We start from the raw sequence: 13646 nt of genomic DNA, 5'->3' as shown, positions 1-13646 counted from the left end.
GCACATAACAGTACATACAGACAAACAGAAGGTTAATGTTGTCACTGTTGAGCCATGGACACGGTTCTAGTGGCATTAACACTCACCATGTGCTCAGAAGCTCCGCCCCCTCCATTAACAAGCCACAGGTGCAGGAGGTCAAACAGGAAGTGGCAGGTTTGAAAAGTCTTTGTAGCAGAGGGGAGATGGGCCGCGCCATTCATTGGGACGAGGGGGGTTGTGTTCATTAGAGGATGTAGTGGGGCATCAGGACAAGTCTGCTCCAAATGCTGTCATTCTACTGCTTGCGTACATTAGATAATACTACTTTGCCAATATTTATCTATCTATCTATCTATCTATCTATCTATCTATCTATCTATCTATCTATCTATCTATCTATCTATCTATCTATCTATCTATCTATCTATCTATCTATCTATCTATCTATCTATCTATCTACATATCTACCTACCTACCTACCTACCTACCTATCTATCTATCTATCTATCTATCTATCTATCTATCTATCTATCTATCTATCTATCTATCTATCTATCTATCTATCTATCTACCTATCTACCTGTCTATCTGTCTAGCTGTCTAGCTGTCTGTCTGTCTGTCTGTCTGTCTGTCTGTCTGTCTGTCTGTCTGTCACAGCTGCAATAAAGGGTTCCTGTCGTCATACTGCATTCTATTAATCACATTAAGAAAAGGCGCTGCCACAAACAGCCTCCGTGATTGGTCAGCAGCGAGTCCCGGCCCATGCGGCAGCGGCTGCAGCCTTGTTCTGGTTGCGCTAAACAAAATGTGGCACAACTAATGTGCTCCACACACAACCTGCCAATTAAGGTGGATTTAGCTGCTCGTTAACAGGGCCGGACTGAGCTGCGCTTAAACAGAGCAGCTGCAGAGCAGCGTGTGCTTTAACAGAACAGTCTCATTGTGCTCAGCGTCGCCCTGAACTTACATCATGAAGAGAACGTGGTCATCATTTAAACTGAGGCCTGGTGCTTCCCATTATCAACCCTGAATCATGAGTACAGGACGCTGCACATCCAAGCGTGTCCTCAGGAAGTGATTCATCAGCAGCAGCTCTTTTAACCAAATCCATTGTGATGTCACTACATCAGTGTGGCTCTGAACCTTTAAACCACTCGCTGCGGTTCCTGTAACGCGTGACGTGTGCAGGATCCTCCGTTCTGCAGTGAGCAGAGCCTCGTGTGCTGCTTCCGCTCCGTGTTCTGGCTCCTTTTAGCCCGGATGCTTTCAGGAACCTGTTTTAGGGTGGGGTTTCCTGCTGTATCGCTCTGCTCCGGGGTTGCGTAGCTGAGCATGAAGGGGAAGCGCTGGTGACGTGGAATGGATTGATTTCTGATTCCCAAATGTCGGCCGACGGAGCTTTGCTGTGTCTGAAACCTTCCAGTTCTCTGCCCCCGCGGTTCAAGTCGCGTCAGCTGATCATCACTTCCTCTGGAGTTCCCCCGCTGACGTCAGGCCTCCTCTTTGGGGCCTTGATGGAAATGCAGATCTTGACTTTCAATTAGTGCCTCCTCCTTTGATTATTTCAGGGCTGTTAGCGATCTCTTGCTCGGAGGTCGGTCTCGGCCCCGTGAATCCATTAACCCGGTGGTGCAGTGGGTCCGTGTCATCCGGCTGACAAGCGCATGAGGCCCATGCATCTCTGCCAGCCTCTGTTCTCGCTCCCATGGGCTTCCAGGCTGTGTCCTCCGTCCCCTCTCCTCCCTGTGCTCTTCACTCACTCTCTCTGTGCCGGACCATCGACTGGCTGCTGGTTCCCTCCTGGGACTCTCTGCTCGGCTTTTGGTGCCTTTTTCCAGATGAGGCTGGACTTGAATCTTTAGCATCAACAAGCTTTAGCTGATTCATGTGTCTCCTCTTTTTTCCTTCTGCTTTTTTGCTGGTGTTTACCTGTTTATGAAGGCTTTTATTAAGGTAACGACCCGTACATGTATAGGGTCGTAGCACACACTATTTAAAGCCTAGAGCAAATCGAGGTTCCACAGAGAACGGTGGGAACGGTTCCACAGAGAACGGTGGGCTGCTTCCATTCCAACCAACTGTCATGGGACAATCTAGAAACAATCTGTGGACCCCAATGAACAGACTGTCAGAACCAGGTTCATTTAAACAGTTCACAACCAGGTGTGGTTCTGTAACAACGGTCATCGGGGGCAGAAAGCACAGAGCTATGATTAACCTCAGTCAGACACAACACAGCAGCAAGAGAAAATCAGCCCAGTGACGAGATGAACGCATGTGAACGTTGGTGAATTAAAGAGGACAAAGTCAAGGAGCACGGGGTGGAACCCAGAATGGAGGAGTGGGGTTTGAATGAGGGTCTGCGTGGGTGGAAGAACGTCCGGGTTGTGAAAGACGGTCTCCTGCTCATCATCTCCACCTGGACATGAACAGGTGGAAGCCAGATCGTATTCTTACTGACTGTATTCATTAAAAGCAGCTGAGCTGGATTCGCTGATGTCAGAGGATCATATAATGGTGGGTTGGTGAAGCCTGTCAGACTGTGAAGACTCCAATCACAGCGCTGCTCTGTTTAGTGTAAAGGCTGCTTAAAAGGTGCCTTTTCTTTGCCGTTACATAGTTTACTATGAGTTAGAAGCATAATGCTTAGTTTATTGGACGTGTCAAGGACGTGGAAGCTCCAGTCGAAGCCTTCGCATGCAGTTGATTCATCTCCAGCTCCATCACGTCATAATTGGAACCCTGATTGTTCAAGGACATTTTTGAAAATAGTCCGGAAGACGTCTAGTGGCCAATTTCATTAGTGGTTCTAGGTTTAATCCTGTAGTACTGCACCGTATGAATTATCCGCCAGTGGTGCCAAATGGCTTTTGTCCCTGTTTGAGCCCACAGAGCGGTGCCAGCTGGTGCAGATGAGGACGACGGTGGGAAACTTAGAGACCGGGCAGAGCTCTTCACTGCAGCATGCTTCAATCAGGAGCCAGGGTTTCTATGCTAATTGGGCCTTAGCATCATGGAAGACACCGGTCTTTGTGTCGCTCTGACGTCCGTGACTGTAATTCAATCTGAACTGACGTCTGTTGTCCTGTCTGACAGAGGCTTCCAGGGCTGAGCAAGCGATAGAGGCGAAGGGCGGCCGTCAGGTGTGATGGACAAGTCAACGACAGCAGCCTTCAAAACATTTAGGCTCCAGAGACGGAAGCGATGGAGCCAGTGGGACGGACACGCGTGACACATGCAAACGGCAGGCGGGTTCCAACAGGGTCAAAGGTCACGCACCGACTACCTGGAGACAAGAATGTGTGTGAACGAACAGAACTTTCACCGGGCCGACTCACTGGGCCCAAACACCGGCCTCATTAGCCCGTTTGGAATCAATCGGACTAATGGAATAATCTATTTGTCTGAAACAGTGAGCATCCATTGTGTGAACCAGCCTGATGACAGCGGCGTTTGGGGACGAACACAGGTCATTTGCATTGTAATCGTTATAGTTCATATCTGGCTTCAACCTACGCGAAGCTTTTAGTTCCCAGAGCTGCTTTAAGTGTGAGGGAACCGAGTCAGGGCCCCACAAATGAAAGCTCCCACTGACTCAGCGCCGCTCCCAGGTCTCTGTCACATTGGGCATCTCCTCCTTCGCATCCGGAGCGTTTGAAGAGGCTCGTCCGTGGAAGGAGGGAAAGGAAAGAGCTGCTGAACGAGGCCGCGAGCTACAAACATTCCATCTCATTACAAGGTACAAGTGCAGATATCGCAGGCAAAGGCAAACTGCACGTCAAGGACAATCTCTTCAGTCACGCCTGCTTGTCGGCTGTCAGATCCGTTCGGGGGATGAGGGAGACGCAGCGAATCAACAGGTGTAATATGGAGATTGCTGGACATGTGATGCTGTGCAGCTGTTGTGAATGTAATGAGCAGCTGCAGGCAGCTTCCATCTGATCTGATTGAGGGCAAACTGTCATGGGAGCGACAAGTCGCAGGGGATCACGCAGCTCCTCAAGGTGGGAACACAACTGAGGATTATTGAAACTCCGCCAGATGATTTCTCTCCTCCCAGATAACGAGCTTTGTTTTGATCTTTACTGTTGGGGAGCAGCTCATGTAAAACAAAGAATCCTAAAGAACCTCCTGAAGAGACTTAAAATAAATCAACTTGTGCAGAATTTGCAAAGTAGATTAAAGTGATAGTTTGTTCACCGGCAGCGCATTGGTTTAATCAGAGAAGCGTATCATGCGTTTGGGCCGATGGGGGCGTGTTAGTGGCTGGTCGGGTCCCAGGGTTCCGCTCGAAGGCCCCTTTAAAGGTGCAGGTAATATTTACAGAGTCCTGACGTGACGTGACGATGATGAGGCTTCATAAAGCTGACGCTTTATGATCAGAACTACAAACAAACAAAATGAACAGAAACAGCAGTCAACTTGGTTGAAATTGGTTTAATGGACTGTGAGGCCTCAGCTACTTATAATTATCCCAACTGTTGCTGGGTTTATTATGCCGCTGACAGTGGGTATTTTGGCATGTGTGACTCTGGTTTCTGGACAGGAGACGCAGCAGTCAGTCGCGCTGCTTCTCCACTGCTTCTGTCTGACAGGGGCTGTAATTAAAAACCACATTTGCCAGTTTTACTGCTGTAATTACTGAGGAAGTGTCAAGCTCACTGCTACTGTAGATATTTATGAGCCTTTCAACGTGTCCTTTATTTGCTTTTGTTTTCTTGTTGTTATTTATTGGTCGTGTGTTGGTTGGAAGCGTCATTTCAAATCCAGGAAGTGAAAATTATAGACTAAACAAGCCTTTTCACGTTGTAGCGCCTGAATTACTGAAGCTTCCCATTGATTTCTAGATCAACTAAGAGGTTTTGTCGGGCACCACATAAAGCGCAGTAGCTCAGAGAAGCTATTATGCATCAGCGTAATGAAGAAAGAGTCGCTAATCACTGTGGGAGCGGTAACGAAGGCTACGCTGCTTTAGTTTCTCTAAAATAAATGACGCTACGTCATTTAGAGCTTTGTTGCTGTTTTAGCTCTTTAGGAAGCGAGGACGGCGCCAGTATAAACCTTTAATGTGCCAATTAAGGAGCTACCTGGTGGAGCTGCCCTCTCCAGCAGAACCACCATAATCACACAAACTCAGGAGCACAGTCTGAATGACTGGAGCCGCAGATAAAAAGGAGCTGTGTGATTCGAAGCTGATTAAAGCGAAACCCATGATCTCAGGAACCACCATGTCCTTGGACGGAGTCCTGCAAACTTTTAAACACCAATTGTTCTGTAGTTTGAAAATAAACTTGGTCATTAATTTCTAATTTCTGTGCCAGTGAGAGCAGCCTCCTAAAATTAGCCCCATTTTTCAAAGAGGTTTGGATCAACACAATTCTATCGATTCTGAAAAGCATTTGCATATGCAAAACGCTGAAAAGGAGCAAAGAGGAACAGCAATCAGGTCGGGAATTAACGCCGCTTGTGTGGTGCAGGAGAATGTGATCAATGTTTGTGAATACGTCCAGAGGAACAATGTCATACAATCACTGGGGCGAGACTCAAATCAGACGCTGGGTTTAGGATTATTTATTAAAATATTCAAGAAAGGAAACATTCTGTGTCTTTGTTGGGCTTCAGGGTTGGATTCGTACAGGAGCATGTACAAAGAGACAGATGCGACAAGACATCTACAAACGTATTAGTAACAAAGCTCATTTCACTTCTACTGACAGATGTTTGATAATGTTTCATTTGAAACTATTTAGTGCATGTAAAAAAATACTCAAAAAACTATCTCAAAATTCTACATACGGTAAAACAAAAACGTAAAAAAACTGATAAAATTTTCTTCCAATCAAAATCTTCTAAGTTTTCTTTATAATTGTAAACGTTATAAAATACTAAAAACCCAGTCCAGTATTTAAAATGAACAAACATTTGCCCACTACTCTCAAGAAAGAACAAAACTGAATATAATCTATGCAATAATAATGTACATAATTATTCAGATTGTGGATATTTTATTACTGTAAACATCGTTGTTTAACTGCATATTTGAGAAATTTCACAAGAATCCATGAGCCATAAATAAAGAAAACATAAATACTTTTCACATTATACCTCTCAGCTGTATAGGTTGAACGGGTTCTTGTTTGTTGACGCGTGACACAGCAGCCATTAGAACGAGGGACTCATTTGTGGATGAACAATCAATGAGAGAATCAGGAACACTCAGCGAGGTTGGCGCCTCGACAACAACACAGATGTTTTGGGGTTTTTAAAAGCTGGTCTCTTGGGCAAAAGCCTAATTAAAGTGAAATAGGGGTTAAGAAACACTCTGCTGAAATATTAAACCAATACAAGAGACAACAACTCCTCGTCTCCCCTGATGCGGTTATTTAAAACCCTTCTCTTCTGGGAGGCATTTGTTGAGGTAATTAACTTCACTGACATGTTGTGAATCTCCTCAGACTGAATTCTGGATGCGGACGTGTTGTAGATGACTGAAAAACTCCCAATTAGGTAGAAATCTTTAAATCATCCACGTCCGACCATGTTTCCACAATAATATCGTTGATAATCGCACTAATTTTACACTTGGCAGGAGATAATGGTTGTGGCTTTCCTCAACAACAAGCACTAATTGTCGTCCTCATTCTTTCTGCCATGAAAAAATAGAATACCTGCTGTAGTAAGATCATCACAGTGGAACAAGCAGCGCTGCAGCTCCAAACTGACGTACGCTTCATGTATCACGTCTACATGGATGGGACCTCTCCAGTCCATCTACTGGACTGACTGGGACCCTGCTCACACAGCCGTGTGCTCCCATTTTGGCCCAACACCGACACTGAGCATCAAAGCTTCGCCTGGAAGCCGTTGGAGATGAGAGCAGGAGGGCGACGTGTGCTCCTGTGCTGATAAACGCTATCAAACATCAGGCTTCTGCAGAGGTGGGAACGTTGGTGGTCAAGATGATCCAGAATGAGTCTGAATAGATTCAGGACAAATGCTACTCTGGGATTTGAGCTAATGATGCAGTGGTGCTATAGATGGAGATGAGGTGACGGACACAGACTGGAACATCATTAACGCAGCTCACTGGAATCAGGGTTTAGTGACGTTCTAAGTTTGACGGTGTCACTGAGTCACTTCATGTTTAGAACGTGTGAAAAAGGATCTACAGCAAAAACATGAACATCTTCGTCTCGAAGGTCACTGAGCGACTGTCAGATGCAGACGAAGCTGGTGAATGTTCAACATGTCGGCAGAATCAGTGTTTTCACAATAGCAGCTGTGACCAGAACTCGCTGACGCCTTCACCGTTCGCTTCTCAGCGCCGTGAAAACGCTGCTTCGCAGCCAGAGACGGGAAGTGAGCGTTTGTCCCGTCACGTAGCTCCGAGGTCAAAGTGATACAGACGTCTAAATAAATGGAAGTGCAGAGGATTAAACTGAAGACGGTGACATTAGCTCCGATCATTTCCTCAGGATGAGGCCTGTCTGGTGTTGCCGTATTAATACCATTAGTTTAATTAGAGGCTGCTTCAGATGTGAGGCCAGTATTTTATCAGTCACTGAGGGCCGCTCAGACACACACAATGGAGCCGTGTGTCACTGCTCCATCACTGACAGCGACGCCGTGGAGAAAAGCTGCTCTTAGAAAAACTGCAGACAGAGGCCTTGTCATTCCGTCTAAGCAGTGGGTTTTCCATGCTCCCGTTTCCCAGAGCAGGAAGATGCTGCACGAACACAACTTTTGCCACATTGTCTTTGCAGCTGATGATGAGTGTGTTGTGTGTTTTGTTGGCTGCAGGGACGGAGCTGGAGGAGGATCACACATCTGCGCCGCGCAGCCTTTTCTCCACTTTTACATTTGGATTATTACTGTATTTGAACTGCATGAACGTTGCCTTGTGAACAAATGTTATTAAATTCGCTTCATTTTTCCTTCTCTGTTGTGAAAAAGAAGAGTCGAACCATCAAACGCTCAGTTAGGGAAAGTTATGACGACATTCACTCACAGACATAATAAAACGTACTCGCCAATTATGACAATTTTATAGCTATAGGGACACACGCAGCATACGGCTGCGCTTTTCAATTTGTATATGACATTTCCTTTCATAGGAGCATGATTGGATTCCAGCTGCAGCCATTTCCTGGCATTTGCAAATAATTCATTCATGCTTAATAGACACAATAAAAGAGCGCTCATTTTAAAGCTAATCCCCCTAAGTACATACAATAACTAAATAGGTAGTAGTATAACAATCACGTTTACGAGCACTCACTGCTGTCGGCAGCTCTAAATAGCTTTCTTTGTTACGTCTTGTGCTTGTTTTCTGTTTATCCTTCGTTTTGTGCCGCCGATATTGTTTTTCATTTTCTGTAAAACCTTTTTCTGATTGAATCCTCAAAAGCACTCAACACACGGTGTACTGTAGACATCTGCTTCTCAAGGTTTATATCTGAATGGAACCGAAGTACTGTACGTCTGTCATACGCAGGGTTAACGTTATTGTATTGTGCTGGAAGTAAATATTTAGATTTCATTTGGAAAACAAAGCGAAAGAAACGGGAGCTGACTCCGAATCCCCAGAGCAGCACACGAGTCTGATCCTTTATGGACCCGAGGTACAATGTGTGCAGCAGAAAATGAAAATGTTCTGAAGACGTGAAACATTGATCTGTACTTAATGTAACCTATATGAGTGAATTTCAATTATACGATGGATACCTCACAATGCTGCGGCTCACTGTGGAGCTCTGACTTAATTATTTGGTTGACTAATGTAAAGGCCTTGAGCTACAGCAGCAAGCAAATCCCATTTTGCCTTTTTCCTCTATTGTTCATGAATGAAAGAGAGCGAGAGGCATAAGAGTGTTTCCCTCAGCAGAGGTTGGTTCCTAGAAAGACACTGATCCTGCAGAATTAAAGTTAAAGTGGGAAACTTTTTGAATATGTAGAAATCTGCTCCAAAACTTATTTTAACACGGAGGAATGCTGTTGATGCTGACTGAAGTCAGACCCCGGCAGCAGCGGAGGCACTGTTTGCATTTGTTTTTGAAAGTGAGGAGGACTCAAAAATATTGGGACAGTAACGATGCTTTTAGCATTTTTCTACCAAAAAAGTGTTTGACTGTTGAGAAAAACAGCCAACTGAAGCAAAATGCTTCCATTTCCGCAGGGTCTGAGGCTTTTAATTAAAGGGTCAACAGTTAATAAAACACAGCGCCTTCAGCTGCTACTCATGCTCTGCCTCCAGTCTTGACTTCCCATTATCTGTCCACCGGTTGAGGAGCATTTGGGTGGATGTGAGCAGAGAGCGGCTGCTGCGACTCAGCGGGTCCATTGTGCTAGCAGCCGAACACCCCCGGCCCATAACGCTGCCGCCACCATGTGAATTACACATTAGAGTTCCACTGGGATGTCTGACAAAAGGACAATATCCTGAACCGCTGCTGACGAAGGTTTGACTGCATGATAGGATGCATGATGCAAAGGTCTGATCCAGTGGGATAATAATGATACGACTGAACACTCCAAACTAATTAGCACAACAGAATTTTTTAAATGAAGAAGTTTAGCTACTTTTACCAAGATCCACCACTTATCTGATGACACTCGAGTAAGTAAATGACTACCACTGAAATTTCGCTTAATTGGCTGTTAAAAAACGAGTCAAAATGAAACAATTGTCTTCATGTCTATAAAAAATGAGCAAGGACATCGTTTCATTTGGGAAGCATTAATTGAAGCTCCTGCTTTGCTCAGGTTTTCATCAGAGTTGAGCAGAGGTTTAGATTCCAAACATTCACGCTGTTTTACAGGCAAACAACGAGATAATGATCCCTGGTGGGAAATAACACTCTTAGAAAAAGTTTTGCAGGAAGAAAAAAACTTTCATTTTCAATTTATCCTCCTTTCATCTGACATTTCCTAAAAGCTCCTTTTGTCAAACTGGAAGGCGACAGATTATATGTGCGAACGTAATCATCCGCAGCCTAAAGCAGTCACTTGATACTGACGGAGACTCGTTGCCTCTTGGGTGGACACTGAATCATCTGTGAATGTGGAATGAATGTGAGCTGACACCAGGAGCAGAGTGGATACAGCAGCACAGCCATAGCTTTGATCGGAGGCTGCAGTTTCCCTCTGGAGCAGAACCAACGCCACGATGATGACTTTAAATGTTTGCAAGATTAGCTCGTGTCCCTGTTGCTTTCACGGAGACTTGAATTTCTAAGATGATATTATTATTCAAGAGCAGGTGAACAACATGGACTTTTGCATGTTATAGTTTTGAAAAGAGGAGGTTAAGAGATGAGAAATGCTCTGTTTGATGATGCAAGTCGCTGAGTGAGGACCCGGGCGCCGTGGCCGCAGGCTGGCGCTGTCAGAACAGCACCATGTCTGGTTCTGGCTCAGCCACGCAGGCGCTTTGATGCCCCGGGAGCAAAGACAGCCGCGCGGAGCATTGTACGCTGGGACGGCCGCCGCACGGAGCCGACTTCAGCAGATTCAACGGAGGGAGCAGGCCTGTGGGCAGAAAGGAGCCCGTGAAGCATCGGCCAAGTTTCCTGACATTTTAGCACAGAACTTATTCCATTACATTCCTCTGCTCTGCTGGTTTCAACTCCATCCTGAATTCCCACAGATAAGAAACACTCGTAGGTTAAAGGTTGGATATTAAATATTGGCTTCTGAGTGGAAACAAAGTTTTGCTTTCGAGATAATTCTGAGCAGCCAAAGGAAGACGAGTCTGTCCAAATTGAATCCTAATATGTTCCTGAAAAGACATTATTAAATTATTAATACGTTAGCGTTTGCCAGTTCAGGGTTCAGCAGTCGCCAGTAAAGCGTTAACACACAAAGGCTTCATTGGCAGCAGAGCTCAGTATTAACGGCCACGGCGTCCATCCTATGACTCATCGTCATGGTTACAGGCTGGAGCCCCCCCACCCCCCACTGGGCAGGTCCAACAGACTGGACACAGCCACTACGCAGGCCTGTGGATGGTGAGAGGTCCTTCTATAGCAGCTAAACATCCACACCTTCATTTACTGCTCTGATACAAGGGAGGTTTGTGTGTATTCAACAACCCACTGCCCCCAAAATCAGGATTCTTCCAGTCTCCTGTTTCATCTCAGCGTGTTTCCATCTGCACCTGTTTACCCCCTCCATTCAAACATCAGACTCACGCCGTACGAGAGGCCCAGAGAGAATGTTGATCTTATGTAAACATCGCAGCTAATGTTTCCACACATTAATATTCATAAGGAACCTTTTTTAATAACCTGGTGTGTACTGGTGAGTCAGGCAGGTTCTGTATTGAACAACTAAACTGCTGGAGCAACTTTTGATTGGCCTTTGTTGACACGACAGGCTCAGAATCCTAAGAAGGAGAAGCTCTGAGGCATGAGGTCACCTGTAGAGCCCTGGCTGCCGCTCACCCACCTCCTCTCCTAAAAGGTTAAGTGAGGATTTGAGGATTGAACGTTTCAAACCGTGACAAATCTTAAAGCACAGCTTTTGTCCTGTGCTTCATGCTCCTCCTCAGCAAAGCATAAACCATCTCATTTTCTCTACTCATGTCTGGATCAAAACTATTATTCCCCTGTTATTATTTCTCACCATCATGAATTTCAGGCTGCGAGCTTGAATCAGCAGCATCCCACTCATAGTTCTCATCAACAGATGCCTTCCTCCTGTAAAAGTCAGAAAACATCAGGATTTAAACACTGTTCAGGTATTTCAGTCATGCACAGAACCAGTGAAAGTCCATTAGAGATTCCACAGTCAATGAGCTTTTCTTTTACTTTCTGGACTATCCATATTAGCGAATACTTCACCCAGACTTCATTACATCCTGTAATGCTTGTCTCTTTATTGTAGACAAATATTTACATCTATGAATAGACTAATAACTAACAATGAGCAATTATTTTCTCTCTGTCCCAGACATGTTTTCAAAGTCAACTAAAAACTGAGAATGCCGTCTTCAGACAGGACTCTCCTTGAAAGTGCTGTATCCACTGCAGTGGCTCATCTACACATTTTTTCTATAAAACATAATTTCCTTCATTCATCACGTCGTTAATACCTCTGGCGCGCTTCCATTGGGTGACTAAGCTTGTCCTCTCTCCTCCCCTGGCTCTCCTCCACGGTCTCAGGTGAGATGCTAAGGGTTGGGGAGAGTGGGCACACAGACAGGCGTCCGTTGCTGGGCTCCATGCTGCCTCGGCCGCTGCTGGCGTAGCTGCTGTAGCTGCCGCCGGATCCCGGCTCGTCCTCGGAGCCCTGCGCCTCCACTTCCAGGGCGTCGCCGTCGTTAGGCGCCGACCTGCCGGCTTTGGAGTGACCTCCTGCCTCCTTCGTGGCCTCCTGGTGGTAGCTGATTGGCCATTTGTTTACCCCTTCTCCCACTGGCTGGTAATGGCAAGGCACTTCAGGATTAGAATTGGGCCCCACTGAAGTGCTCCTTGGGGCAGGAGAGTCCACAGTGGGAGGTGAATGGGAAGCAGCTTGGGCAGCAGACGGCGCGTGTGCAGGAGATTTGGAGATCCTCCCAGGAGAAGATCCCTGAGGTTCCCTGAACAGATCATCTGGGTGAGAGGACGGTACTGAGCAGTTCTCCTGGCTGAGCGAATCTACCCACGCGTCCGGGCTCAGGAAACTGCTCTCTTTGCGTCTCCTCAAGTCCAGGCTCCTACTTCGCTGCTTGGAGTCCCAGATTTTGGAGCCACACCTCCGGTGCTCTGGTTCTGTAGCATGCAGAGAGGATGGAACTCTGGTAATATCTTGCACAGAAGCAGGACTGCAGTGGTTGAAGGTTGTGCTCCTCCTTTTTTCCTCACAGGGCCTCCTGCCAGTCAGTGAGCACCCTCGTTGCACATGGGAGGCGATTCGTTGGTGCAGCATTGGTTTTGTAGGCCGCATTACACACATCTCCAACTCTGGCTCATCTACACTCATCTCAACGCACTCGTCCTCATCAGGGGGGCAGGAGAACACTACCTCCGCGTTTGAAGAGTCTGGCACTGTATCCAGAGTGGAATTAGATCTTTGGGTGTATTTATTGCTACGCAAAGACAATGCTGAAAGACAGCCATGACCAAGATGGTTCTGTCTCCGTGCCTCAGAGAATGAATCATTGGTTTGCGTTTCTAACATTGTGGATTGTGCTGAATTATCACAGCCCTCTGGTGCTGCCTCTACACTTTCATGTCTTTGGTGCATCGGGGAGAGATGTGGGAGAGTTAATCTGTCTTTGGAAAAACTGCCTACGTTCTGAAATCGACGGGGGGTCTGTCTGGTTGTGGACGGAGCAAGATGATGGTTACTGGAGGAGAACCGGGTGGGAGTAGCTGCGATGGGAGTGGGAAGGGAACTGAGGTCTTCCCAGGGAACGGAGGCTGAGGAGAAGCGACTTGGGGCCACAGCAGAGCTCCTCCTGCCACTGGGGGGGCATCTGTGCGGCAGCGTGCTGCTCTTAAACTCCCACATGAAGTCATAAACGCCGTCCCTTCTCATTAGGTCCAGCTGCTCCGTGTTGGTTCTCCTCATGGAGCCTCGTTCCAGGGCATGTCTCAGCAGCTCCTGCTCCAGCTCTTCCCTCTCTTGAGCCAGTTTCAGGCAGCGACTTAAGTTCCCTCTCTCTCGTTCGTGCTCCATTT

General features: G+C 46.4%; 1 protein-coding gene across 4 annotated transcripts in view; it reads right to left on the bottom strand.

Moving 5' to 3' along the window:
• Nucleotides 1–4397: 4397 nt before the first annotated feature.
• igsf9a (immunoglobulin superfamily, member 9a) overlaps nt 4398–13646 on the bottom strand; it is a 37298-nt gene continuing 28049 nt past the window's right edge. For 2 of the 4 annotated variants that reach the window (XM_029169081.3, XM_029169083.3), the window contains exons 19-21: nt 12074–13646; nt 11605–11678; nt 5538–10509 (exon numbers count right to left, since the gene is read on the bottom strand). The exon at nt 12074–13646 is cut by the window's right edge and continues 659 nt beyond it. In XM_029169081.3, the coding sequence (XP_029024914.1) occupies nt 10367–10509; nt 11605–11678; nt 12074–13646 (1790 nt within the window). In that variant the 3' untranslated portion in view covers nt 5538–10366. Of the gene's footprint in view, nt 4581–5537; nt 10510–10986; nt 11436–11604; nt 11679–12073 lie in introns of those variants that run through there. The other 2 variants (XM_029169082.3, XM_029169084.3) reach the window with 2 other exon arrangements.

Source organism: Betta splendens, chromosome 12 (assembly GCF_900634795.4).
Source record: "Betta splendens chromosome 12, fBetSpl5.4, whole genome shotgun sequence".
In the NCBI taxonomy this organism is placed as follows: Eukaryota; Metazoa; Chordata; class Actinopteri; order Anabantiformes; family Osphronemidae; genus Betta; species Betta splendens.
The sequence above is the reverse complement of the archived record's forward strand: the minus strand, read 5'-3'. Positions and strand labels throughout refer to the sequence as shown.